Below are 13,583 nucleotides of genomic sequence, written 5' to 3' on the forward strand. Positions count from 1 at the left end.
AAGACATGACCTGCCCTGTACAAAGCCATGCTGACTGTCCCTAATTGGGCCATGCTGTTCCAAATACAGATAAATACAATCCCTAAGAATTCTGTCCAATAGCTTCCCAATGAACGATGAGAGACTCTCTCGTCTATAGTTTCCTGGATTGACCCTATTTACCTTCTTGAACAGAAGAAGAACATTTAGCAACTTGCTCGTCCTCAGTACATCTCCAGTGGTTACCAAGGATACAAAGATATCGCTGAATGCCCCGACAATCTCCTCTCTCACCTCGCTCAAAATCCTTGAGTAGATACCATTGGGTCCTGAGGACTTATCCACCTTAATGCTCTTTGTTGATCTCAAAATGCTGTTATCATATGAGCATGCTCCACACAAATCCCACTATCCTCCACACCCTTCGCCTGAGTGAATAGTGATGCACAGTACTCATTTCGGATCTTGCCCATATCCTCTGCTTCCGTACACAAGTTCCCTCCTTTATCCTGAATGGTCCTACTTTCTCACTATTTATCCCCTTGTTTTTGATGTATGCACAGAATGCCTTGGGATTTCCTTCAACCCTCCTTGCCAAGGTCATTTCATCGCCCTTTCTTTTTCTGCTTTTTCTTATGTCGGCCCTGTTCGATTTTAGTTTCCTAAACCTGACATATTTCTGTTTTTTTCCCTTTTGACTAACTTCACAACCTCCCCAATTATCCAAGGGTCTTTACCTCGCCATCCTTGTCCTTCCTCCTTCCTGATCCTAAACTCATAAGCAGGCCTTTAAACAATTCCCATATGGCAAATGTGACAGCTCCTCCCAATTAACACACCCCAGCTCCTACCTAAAATTGATATAATTTACTCTCCCCCAAGGTCCTGACTTATACTTCTTCATAGCAATCTTAAAATTGAAGGAGTTGTGATCACTATTTCCAAAATGCTTTCCCACCCTTCTCACCAGTTACCTGACCAGGACAAAGTCCAGCATGGCCCATCTTCTATCCACATACTGTGTCAAGAAACTCTCTTGGATAGACTTAACAAATTCAGCCTCATTTAAACTCTTGTTGTAAGGGAGTCCCAGTCAATACCGTGGAGGTTAAATTCACTGACTGTGACAACTCTGAGTTAGTGCATCGTTTCACAAGCTGCCTACATATTTGTTCCTCAGTGTGTCAGTGGCAACAGGGGAGCAGGCTATTAGTTTAATCTGATCAGAGTGATTGTGTCTATCTTATTTTTGAACGCTACCTCTATTGCCTCAGTGGGCAAGCCCTCCTGAATGTCCTTTCTCGGTGCAGATGTAACATTTCCCACAGGTTAGGAGTGCACCTCCTTCTTTTACCTTCCCCTCTATCTTGTCTAAAGCAATGAAACCCTGGAACATTGAGCAACCAGTCCTGTCTCTGTCTCAACCAAACCCATGTAATGGCCTCAACATCAGAGACCCATGTACTGATCCAGGCTCTAAGCTCATTTGCCTTACCTATCATACTCCTTGCAGTGAAATAAACATATTACAGCTTGTTTGTGCCATCACGTTCATGTACCTGTCTCTGACTGCCTTCTTTTCTGATTTATTGGTCCTAACATGTACCTGCCATCAATTCATCGACTTGCTGACCTGCTGCTCTCATTTCCAGCTGCCTGCCAGTCTTTAAATCATCCTAAGTAGCACTAGCAAACCTCCGTGTGAAGATATTTGTTCCCGTTCAGTTCAGGTGCAACCCATCCCTCTTACACAGGTCACCCCTTGCCGAAGAAGTGGACCCAGTTATCCATGAACTTGAAACCCTGGCCCCAGTACCAGCTCCTTAACCATGCATTCGTCTCACCTATCTTTCTATAATTTAGCTCACGAACATGTGACTCTGGTAGTAACCCAGTAACTATTACCCTCTAGGTCCTGCCTTTCAGCCTCTTTGCTAACTCCTTGTACACAGTCCACAGGATCACATCCCTCTTTCTACCTACGTCATTGGTACCAATGTGCACAATGGCCCCTGGCTGCTCACCCTCCCCCTTAAGAATTTGTTGCAACCACTCAGAGATGTCCTTGACCTTGGCACCAGGGAAGCAACACACAGCCCTGGTGTCTCAAATGTGGCTACAGACACTCTGCCCCCAACGAATGAATCTCCAACCACGATCACTCACTTGGATTTGCCTGACCCTGTTCCACAGCAGGGCGGTTTGTACCACGGACCTGACTCCTGCTGATTAGCTAACTGACCTGGTTTAGTTTTAGATCAGTGTTAACCTTGATTAAGTGGATAGCCAAGCACCTCAGTAGTTTACAATACAGGAGAATTAAATTCTTAAGCTCACGGATTCTGTGACAGTCAAAGAGAAGCAGTGAATTTTTCTAACCTCATTTCCAACACCTGGCGCATAGCCTTGCATGGCTTGGATAGCACTTGTACATTTAAAACAAAAATGTAAGGATGATGTTCAGGTAAGGACATGGAATTTTGTGATATGGTCATATTCTCTCTTGTTGGAGCTGATTGCTGCTTAGCACTTGTGTGGTGCAAATGTTACTTATCCTTTATCAGGCCCAGCCTGATCGTTGTCCAAGTCTCACTGTATTTTCTCATCGTTGACTTCACTGTTGGAAAAGTCATGAATTCTGCTGGATACCTGGACAATATTCAGTGAACATTCATGTCTCCACTTTGGTTCAAATGAAGACATGACTTCAACCAGTGCAGGTATCCAGTGAATGCCACTGACTCAACTTCCTATTCCTCTGCTTCACACCACATTCAATCAGAAGTTGCCTTGGTGGAAATGACAGATTGCACTTTCCTTCCTTTTCAAGCTCAGGATCTCTGATTGTATTTGTGGTAAATCCTGAATGAGGTTATGAGAAGTGTGAGCCTGACGAAAAGTAAACTGAACCTCAGTGTGCAGCTGTTTGACAGCACTGTCATCCAGATGTTGCATTACTTTGCTGATGATTGAGAATACATTGAGGCCACAATTGGTCAGCACAATTTGTCTGCCGATTGCGTGATAGGTCATCTTTCTCTGAAATGTGAGTGTCGCCAGTGTTTAAAAATGTACTGAAAAACATTTACTGTTGGTGTGCTGACCTTGGGGCACATTGTTCCAATACAGTTTGTGGGATGCTGCCAGGTGCCATGGCATTTGCAGTATCCAGAACATTCAGTCTTGTCATTGCGTGAAATAACTTGAATTGCGTGTAAGTTAAGATCTGTGATGCCTCCTCAGGATGAGGGCAAGAAGGTCATCCAGACTGATGCTCTGAATGGTTTCATCTGCCTCTTCACCTTTTGTTCGTAACATCTTGTAATAACTGCCATGTAGCCTGATGAGAAACTAAACCTCATCTTGATTCATTTGCATTCGAAGGTGCCTATTTTTCCCAAACAAAAGGACCCATCACTGAGCGGGAAGTACGGAGAATGTTATGGACATCAGTGGTGAGACAATGGTGGATCTTGACCAGAAAACCATTGTTGTGTTGGTGAAATGCAAACAAAAATCTATATGATGTAAACTTTATTCTCAGCTAATCCCTTTCTCAAATGACAGATTCTGATGTCGGTAACTGGAAAGCCTCCATTGTTGGAGGACGAGAAGCCGTATCCAATTGAAGCAGCATAGGCTTTTGCGATGACTGTGGAAACCACTGCTTATGCCTTGCTTCAAGCATTGTCAAGGAATGATATTGACTATGCAACACCGATTGCGAGGTGGCTAACGATGCAACAGAACTATGGTGGTGGATTTCACTCGACGCAGGTAAATGCTTGAGATCACAAGAACAGGCATTCAGATATTTCCATTGATCATGTTACTAACTGGTGGTTGTTGCAGTTTGCAATCAAACTGGACACTGCATTTTCATCTGCAGGTTTGGTGCATTGGCACAAATTCCAGTTCTTCAATGGTGTTAATCCTTTGTTAAATTCTGACATGCACTTTGACTGTGCATCACTTTTCCTTTTGGCATTGTCCTTGAAAAGTACCTGTTTCTGTAAACCTTCACTTGCTTGTCACAGGATCATTGAGGGACAGCATAATAGAGTGCCATGGCAATGGAACAGACCCTTCAGCAAATTGTATGTGCCCTCACAAGATGCAAGTCCCGAACTATTCTCATCACATTTCCCAGCACTCGACCCAGAGCCTTGTATGCCTTGGCATCGCAAATGCCCAATCACAGACTTGTTAAATGTTATCATGCTTTCTGCCTCTACCACCCACACATTCGGTGCGTTCCACATTCTCACCACAGGTTGGGTGCAAAAACAAGTAAGTTTCCTCAAGGGATAGTAGGAACATGCCAATGCTGGAGAATCTGAGAGAACAAGGTGTCGAACTGGATGAACACAGCGGGCCGAGCAGCATCAGAGAAGCAAGAAAGCTGACGTTTCGGGTCGAGACCCTTCTTCAAAAATGGGGGAGGAGAAGGGGATTCTGTAAAAAGTAGGGAGAAGTGGGGAGGCAGATAGAAGATGGATAAAGGAGAAGATAGGTGAACTGTCCCGTGCTGTCCACTCACTGTTCCCTGCTCCAGAATCATAGAATCAGAGAATTCTACAGAATTGAACAGGCACTTCATTCCATTGTGTCTGTAACCACTGAAGCCACACTAAGTTGACATTCAGCTCATGTTCTAGCAATAGGCCTATGGCCTTGAATGTTATTTCATTTTAAGTGTTGCACCAACCCTTTTTCTTTAATGTGAAAAGATTATCCACCTCAACTGAAGTCCCAGACAATGAATTCCAAACCCCCAGCACCTTCTGGGTGTCTTTTCCTTCCTGAAATTCCTTCTGAGCTTTTAGCTTAAATGTATGTATCTCTTCCTCTACCACCACCGCCCCCCGACCGACCCCATTATGGACCTTCTTTTTACCTCGCCCCTACCCATATTAATCCAAACAATTTTTTCAGGACCTCCTTCAACCTTCTCTACTCGAAAGAAAACAATCCAACCTTATCCTGTTAAAACAGTGATGCTAGAGACAATGGGAACTGCAGATGCTGGAGAATCCAAGAGAACAAAGTGTGGAGCTGGCTGAACACAGCAGGCCAAGCAGCATCTCAGGAGCACAAAAGCTGATGTTTCAGGCCTAGACCCTTAATCAGAGATCGGCAACAGTGATGCTGCCTGGCCTGCAGTGTTTCTCCAGCTCCACACTGTGTGATCTCAGACTCCAGCATTGGCAGTTATTGCTAACGCAAACTTATCCAGACTCTCCCACGAGTTAAAATGCTTCACCCCGTCAGAACATCCTGATGAATGTCCTCCACACATGCTCAAATGCAAACACCTCCTTTCTATAATGGAGAGACCAGAACTGCACTGAGCACTTCAGCTGGGGCCTAACCAAAGTCCTGTCCAGCTCTTGAGCCACATGCTTTCTGAACTGTCCTTTTAAGCTGCCATTCCATGTTCAGGAATCTGTGGACAAGCACCCCAAGATCACACCATTCCTCTGATCTTCCTAGTGTCCTGGCATTTCTTTGAATGATTCCTTGCCTTGTTAGTTTGTCCAAATTGCCTTATTGATCAGGGTTAACATTCCATCTCCCACTGACCTGCCCATTTGACCAATCTGTAACTTTGGATTCAACTTGCTGTATTTTCCTGGACCCCCCGAGCTTTACCTTCTTTGCCACGCTCCCATTTGGGACCCTGTCCAAGTCTTTGCTGAAATCTATTTTCACGACATCAACTCCCATCTGCACACTCTGTCACCTCTTTGAAAGAATCATCTAAGTTTGTGAGGCGTGACCTCCCTCTGACAAAACTATGCTGACGATCGCTGATCAGACCCCACTTCTTGAAATGGAAATTGCGTCTGCCGTTCAGAATTTTCTCCAATATTTTCCTATCTACTGATGTGATACTCACCGGTCTGTAATACTCTGCTTTATGTTTGTCATGCATTTTGATAAGTGGAACTATGTTACCTGTTCTCCAGTCCTTTGGTACTTTTGAAAGCTTTGTATGAGGGCGAGTGGAATTTTTGCTCTCATCTCCCTGGGCATCTTGGCATACACCTCATCCAAACCTGGGATTTGTCCAATTTTAAATTCACCGAAACACCTAACATCTCCCCAGCCTCTGTTAATTCTGTCCAAGAATTGTGTGCTCCTTCTCACATGTAAAAGCTGATGTGAAGTTCTCGTTTAACACCTGACAATTGCCCTCCAGTTCAAACCATTCATTTGCCTCTTCATCCCTAATGAGACCTGGTTTTCCCTGGGTTTTCTCTTTCCCTCTGAGACACTTGGAGAAGATTGTGAGATTCTCCCTAATCCTAATCTTGGTCACCAGTGTTCTGTTGCCCTGTATTTGTTCTCTGAATTGCTATGACGAGATGCCCCTGCACACTATACATCATCATCATGGTGGTTTCTCGCAGATATGGATGACACTCTCCCACTCTCAGGCTGAATTGATCGCCGGCTGTACAGACCGATGCAGCTACCGTCGGCTCTGTTGCACTCGGGGCAGAAGGCAGTCGTGGGAAGGGGTGAGGGAGGTGTTGGTGTGGCTGCATGGCTTCCGCTGCTTCCAAAGGCAAGCCTCGAAGTGTTTGATGCCTTCCCAGGTGCTCTTCAGGCTTTGGACCGTCTTAGGCCGGCGATTCCCAGGTGTCTGCAGGAATGTCGCACTTCACCATTGAGGACTTGAGTTTATCACCGAGTGCTTCCTCTGCACATCTGGGTCGCACCTGCTGTTTTGAAGCTGGGATGAGAACATGTGGAGAGTCTCGTGTCAGTCATACAGATGAAGTGTCCAGCCCATTGTAGCTGATCGAGGATGGTCAGTGCCTCAGTGCTGGGGATGTTGGCCTGGTTGACGTTAGTGCGTCTACAAGGACTCTTGTTCCCTTGATGACTGTTATACACCTCTGTTTTCCTTTTTATGTGGTCAAAGAACAAAGAAAATTACAGCACAGGAACAGGCCCTTCGGCCCTCCAAGCCTGCGCCAGATCCTATTGAAAGTAGTGTGTTGATGCATTTGTGTAATGATTGTGTTTTGTTTGAGCCCCAACGTTCAAAGCAGTGTAAGAATGTCTTTGTGCAGCAGGCAAGGTGTCACGAGATTGAGCCTTCATACACTTGCAGGATGTTGAAAATTTGCCATTATTTCTTAAAACACTGATAAATTTCCATGATCAACATTTCTGTTACGCCTGAATGATTATCCCGTGGCATGTAAAATCAGAAAGATACGATAAAATGAGACTGGGTCATGCCCTAGTCTTGCGGACTTGTCAGCATGCAGGGAGAATGTTTGCATTTCATGTATGTGGAAGTACTGAAATATTTCCATGAATCTAAAAGTCACTTTTCCCTTCATTGAAGGACACAATCATTGCCTTGGAAGCTTCATCACGATACGACATTGCATTTCTGAAGAGGGAAGAAGAAATCAACATGCAAATTCAATTCCATGGTTTTGGAAGTCCCATTGAGAACACGATTCATTTGCGCCAGCATAATGCTCTGACCGAGAAAGAATTGAAGGTGAGTTTGTAGTTTGGAAGATCGCAGCAATTAATGCATCAACTTCTTCATCGATAATGTTCCATTGCTTTCAAACTGCATTTTCCACTCTGCAAGTTAATAACTGTCAGAACAAGCAACAATATCGGGAGATGGTCTATGGGGAATGCAATGTTACAAAACCCAATCCATTCAACAACATATTTCACAATGTCAACAAATTAAATATTCCAGCACAGGATAAAACAAGGAAGATGAGAATGAGGAGGCAATAGCTCTGATGACAAAAGAACACCAACTTACCTTTAACCATTTGAGCAAAAAAGCAGGCACACAAACAAATAATCGTCCAACAATGCACATGTGCAACGGAGGCTACAGGGGGACTAAGAATGCTGAAATGTTGTCATGCGTATTGCTGAAAGGGTGATTGAAACAGAATCTGTGGTAAATTTGAAGAAATACAGATAATGCATCTCAGGATGTTGGAGAAAGAACATTTATGGACTGAGGCAAATTGTATTGCCCTTTTCAGGAGTTATTCGGGTCATAATGAATTCAAATACTTTCTTCCGTGCTGAAAGCTTTAGTTTAGTTGCAGCTGGATCACAATTTCTGTTCCTGGTAGTATTTAGCAAACTGTTAAAAGTGAATGTCACTGCACAGAATTCCAAACATGACTCCAATCAGTAGAGAAAATATCCAAGGGGTATGATGAGTTGTATCCTCTCATGTTGAACAATGCAGCTACAGATACAATGGAGGCACTGATGATAATGTCGCAAAAATCCTTAGATTGGGGAAACTTCTCAGAGGATTGAAAGATTGTGAACATAACACCATGATGAGAAAAATACTTCGACAAAATAGCAAGCAAGTATTGCCAATTTAGGTCAACCTGGGTAGATGTTCATGCCGGCAATGAAAGATGAAATAACAGGGTACTGAGTGTGCTATAACATCCTACAGAGTTAACATCCTTTCATAAAGGGGAAATAATACTTGACAAACTTGCTACAGTGCTTTGAGAAGGAAACAAACATTACTGATGATGTAGTACATTGAGATTTCAACAAAGCATTTGATAAGGTACAGCTCAGAAGGTGTCTCAAAAGAAAAGAGCCCACGTGTTCAAGGGTAGTATGTTAGGATGGACAGAGGACTGCATCGCAAATAGAAGTCGAGAAGTAGCAGCAGGATGGTAACTTATAAGTCGTCTACGGCCACAGAGTGAATGCTGCGGAGGCCGTACACCTCATGTTGACTGGGTTGATTTCGGAAATGGCGGAGGGAATCGCCATGCTTAGGAATGTTGGGCGGGCTGAGACGACATTCATTGGAGTTTATAAGATTGAAAAAAATCTTATTTTTTCAACATTTAAGATTCTTAAGAGGCTTGATAGTGTATATCCGTAGAGATTACTCCCATTGTGAAAGATTTTGCGACCAGAGGCCACATTTTCAAATTGGTTGCCTATTAATTTAGGGGAAGAATTACTTCTTTCAGGTTGTAGCAATCTATTGAACACTTTGGCAGAGAAGGTTTTAGAGGTAATGCCATTAATTATATGCACGGCTGAGATGGCCAGGTTAATTTTTAAATCAAGGAACAACGACAATGAGAAAAGGGTAGTATTTACAGTGGAAGATACTTCAAGGATCCCCTTATTAGTAAAGAATACAGGGAGGAATTAAACACATCACTACCACACCATCACTACCATGAGAGAAGTAGCAGGAGACAATCTAATGGAGTGAAAGCAGATTACACTCTTTGCCGTGATGTTTGACTTTCTAAGATTCTAAACAATGAGCTTCAGAGTCGGTGTATGCATTGATTGTAATTTCCCAAAAAGGTTTAGATTCTAGAGAAGCATCTGAGGGCTGGAAAAATGCTGATGTGACATTCCTATTTAAAAAGGAGAGAGGCAAAAAGAAGATAACTACAATCGAAACAGCCTAACATCTGTTGTTGGAAATATGCGGTGATCAACTATGAAGAAAATAATAGCAGGACATTTGGAAAATCAGAATCTAATCAAACAGAATCACCATAGCCTGGTGAAAGAGAAATTATGTCTGGCTAATTTGTTTGGGTTTTTGGAGGAAGTTTTGGAAGGAGAATTAATAGAGGAAAACCAGTACATGTGTTGTGTTTGGACTTGGAGAAAGCATTTGAGAATGTACTCAAAAGTAATAAGCTAAGAGCTGAGGTTTTGAAGGTAGTATATTGCGATGGTTCAGTATGCTTTGCACGTCCTGGAAGGAGAGATCACATCTCGAGTGAAATGCACCAAATGAATATATATTTTGGGGAAGTTGGTGGCAATGTGGCAAGTCAGTGCAGAGGGTAAGAGGTGCCATTTGCTTGCTTTTTTTCGCCTGATAGTTCGTAAGCAGTTTTTGTTGAGACAGGGTGAATTGAAGCCAGAATCAGGGACCGAGAGGGTGAACCAGGTTCATTGGTTGGTGATCGCTACTGGTTTAAGAATCTACTAACGGTAGCTTTCAGGTTGAAAGTAAATCAGAGAAATATTTACAGGCTACAAACTAAAAGACCAGAATGTTTTCAAATCAAATTAAGATCCAAGTAATTGAAATGGAGATGCCAGGCCAGATGATGATTTATACCTACATGATGGGGGAGTGGTCAGACCCCATACTCCAGCTCAGGGTTGATGAACTGGAATCTCAGTTTCGACCAATCAACAAATCATGTGGGGCAGAGTTACCAGAGAATGCCCTGCTTCAGGAAGCAGTCACACACCTTAGATTAACTCGAAGAAACTCGGTCAGTGGCCAGAGACGTGAGACTGTGACAAAGAACAGGGCAGATGGAAGGATCCAGGATGTAGTGCAGAAGGAACCTTGGCCTTTGATCTTATCTAACAGGTTTGAGATTCTTTCTTCCTGTGTGGATGAGAGTGCAGGGTATAGGGAAGATGAGTAAACTGACTGTAGCACTGTGGTACAGGGGGACGTTCAAGAGGGGATAAAAAGTGAAATGTAGTTATAATCAGAGGTAGTATAGTTTGGGGAATGAACACTGTTCGTTGTGACTAGGATCGAGAGTCTCGAAAGTAGTGTTGCCTGCCTGGTGCCCAGGTTCAGGATATTCCATCTCGGCTACAAAGGAACTTGAAGTGCGAAGAGTAGAAATCCAGCGATTGTGGTCCACACAGGTACCATTGATATGGAAGAAAGAGGAAGGAGGTTCTGCTGAGGGATTATGAGCACTGAGGTGCTGAATGAGAAAGCAGAACCAGAATGGTAATAATCTCTGGATTATTATCTGAGCAATTTGGCACGGTGTGAGCATAATTATAGATGCAAATGCATTGTTCAAATGGTGGCATGGCAGAAATGTGTTTGAATTCATGGGACATTGGCATCGGTATGGGGAAGGAGGGAGTCGTTCTGGTGTTATAGGCTCGACGAGAATCATTTTGGGACAAGTATCCTGGCAAAATACAGAGCTCGGTCTTGGGGTAGGGCGTTAAAATAAAAAGTGTGGAGCGGGTGAGCTCAGTTGCATGGAAAATTGTGGAAAGAGTTAGAAGCTGGTAAGTGCTCAGCAAAGTTTCCAGAGCAAGTAATAGGACAAAAAGTATCGAAATGGTCAGGAATCTCACTTCAGCTGCAGCAGATAAGAAGGGTGGCTGTAAATGCCAGACTGAAGATCTTGTATTGAATTGCAGGGAGTGTATGAAACAAAGTGAATGAGTTTGTGGAGCAGATTGAAATTGACAGATACATCACTCTGGGTATCACAGAGAGGTGGTTGTTAGGGGATAAGTGTTGGGAACGAAATATCCAATGATTCATGTCCAATAGAAAGAACAGGCAAATGGACAGAGATAACAAAGTGTGGAGCTGGATGAGCACAACAGGCCAAGAAGCATCTCAGGAGCGTAAAAGCTGACGTTTCGTGCCGAGGCCCTTCTACTTCTGTGTGTTCGTCCTGCTGTGTTCATCCAGCTCCACACTTTGTTATCTTGGATTCTGAAGCATCTGCAGTTCCCATTATCTCCGATACAAATGGACAGAGATGCCAGGATTGGCTTGTCAGTAAGAAATGAGGTCGCGCTGAAGGAACCACAGCTCTTGTGCTTGTTTATTAATGACTTGGAGGAAAGAGGTGCATGTGCTGTGGCTAAATTTGTAGATGACTGAAAAAATATTTAGAAAGACAAGGCATGGCACAGAAACAGAGATTTACCAGGATGTTACTTGGATCGGAAGGGAGTAGTCACCTCGTTAGGGGTTTACTACAGGCCCCCCAATAGCAGCAGGGAGATTGAAGAAAGCATAGGTCGACAGATTTTGGAAAAGTGTGGACGCAGTAGGGTTGTTGTAATGGGTGACTTTAACTTTCCTAATATTGATTGGAACCTCCTTCGAGCAGAAGATTTGAATGGAGCTGTTTTTGTAAGGTGTGTTCAGGAGGGTTTCCTAACGCAGTACGTTGACAGGCCGACGAGGGGAGAGGCCATTCTAGACTTTGTGCTCGGAAACGAGCCGGGGCAGGTATCAGATCTTGTGGTGGGAGAGCATTTTGGTGATAGTGACCATAACTGCCTCACATTCTACATAGCTATGGAGAAGGAGAGGATTAGGCAGAATGGGAGGATATTTAATTGGGGAAGAGGAAACTATGATGCGATTAGACATGAGTTAGGAAGCATGGACTGGGAGCAGTTGTTCCATGGTAAGGGAACTATAGACATGTGGAGACGGCTTAAGGAACAGTTGTTGGGAGTGATGAGTAAATATGTCCCTCTGAGACAGGCAAGAAGGGGTAAGATTAAGGAACCTTGGATGACGAGAGCGGTGGAGCTTCTAGTGAAAAGGAAGAAGGTAGCTTACATAAGGTGGAGGAAGCTAGGGTCAAGTTCAGCTAGAGAGGATTACATGCAGGCAAGGAAGGAGCTCAAAAATGGTCTGAGGAGAGCCAGGAGGGGGCACGAGAAAGGCTTGGCAGAAGGAATCCGGGAAAACACAAAGGCATTTTACACTTAGGTGAGGAATAAGAGAATGGTCAAAGAAAGAGTAGGGCCGATCAGGGATAGCATAGGGAACTTGTGTGTGGAGCCTGAGGAGGTAGGGGAAGCCCTAAATGAGTTTTTTGCTTCTGTCTTTACGAAAGAAACCAACTTTGTAGTGAATGAAACCTTTGAAGAGCAGGTGTGCATGCTGGAATGGATAGAGATAGACGAAGCTGATGTGCTGAAAATTTTGTCAAACATTAAGATTGACAAGTCGCCAGGCCCGGATCAGATTTGTCCTCGGCTGCTTTGGGAAGCGAGAAATGCAATTGCTTCGCCACTTGCGAAGATCTTTGCATCCTCGCTCTCCACTGGAGTCGTACCTGAGGACTGGAGAGAGGCAAATGTAATTCCTCTCTTCAAGAAAGGAAATAGGGAAATCCCCGGCAATGAAAGACCGGTAAGTCTCACGTCTGTCGTCTGCAAGGTGTTAGAAAGGATTCTGAGGGATAAGATTTATGACCATCTGGAAGAGCATGGCTTGATCAAATACAGTCAACACGGCTTTGTGAGGGGTAGGTCATGCCTTACAAACCTTATCGAGTTTTTTGAGGATGTGACTAGAAAAGTTGATGAGGGTCGAGCTGTGGATGTGGTGTATATGGACTTCAGTAAGGCATTTGATAAGGTTCCCCATGGTAGGCTCATTCAGAAGGTCAGGAGGAATGGGATACAGGGGAACTTAGCTGCTTGGATACAGAATTGGCTGGCCAACAGAAGACAGCGAGTGGTAGTAGAAGGAAAATATTCTGCCTGGAAGTCAGTGGTGAGTGGAGTTCCACAGGGCTCTGTCCTTGGGCCTCAACTGTTTGTAATTTTTATTAATGACTTGGACGAGGGAATTGAAGGATGGGTCAGCAAGTTTGCAGACGACACCAAGGTAGGAGGTGTCGTTGACTGTGTAGAGGGCTGTTGTAGGCTGCAGCGGGACATTGACAGGATGCAGAGATGGGCCGAGAGGTGGCAGATGGAGTTCAACCTCGATAAATGCGAGGTGATGCATTTTGGAAGGTCGAATTTGAAAGCTGAGTACAGGATTAAGGATAGGATTCTTG

At 44.0% G+C, this 13,583-nt stretch overlaps 1 protein-coding gene across 1 annotated transcript in view; it reads left to right on the top strand.

The window, feature by feature from the left end:
• Positions 1-13,583, top strand: part of LOC132206137 (complement C4-like) — a 60,593-nt gene that overhangs the window by 39,367 nt on the left and 7,643 nt on the right. The window contains exons 3-4 of the mRNA XM_059638815.1: positions 3,547-3,756; positions 7,343-7,504. Of these exons, the coding sequence (XP_059494798.1) occupies positions 3,628-3,756; positions 7,343-7,504 (291 nt within the window). The 5' untranslated portion in view covers positions 3,547-3,627. The remainder of the gene's footprint in view (positions 1-3,546; positions 3,757-7,342; positions 7,505-13,583) is intronic.

The sequence above is a fragment of the Stegostoma tigrinum genome, chromosome 31 (genome assembly GCF_030684315.1).
Source record: "Stegostoma tigrinum isolate sSteTig4 chromosome 31, sSteTig4.hap1, whole genome shotgun sequence".
NCBI lineage: Eukaryota > Metazoa > Chordata > Chondrichthyes > Orectolobiformes > Stegostomatidae > Stegostoma > Stegostoma tigrinum.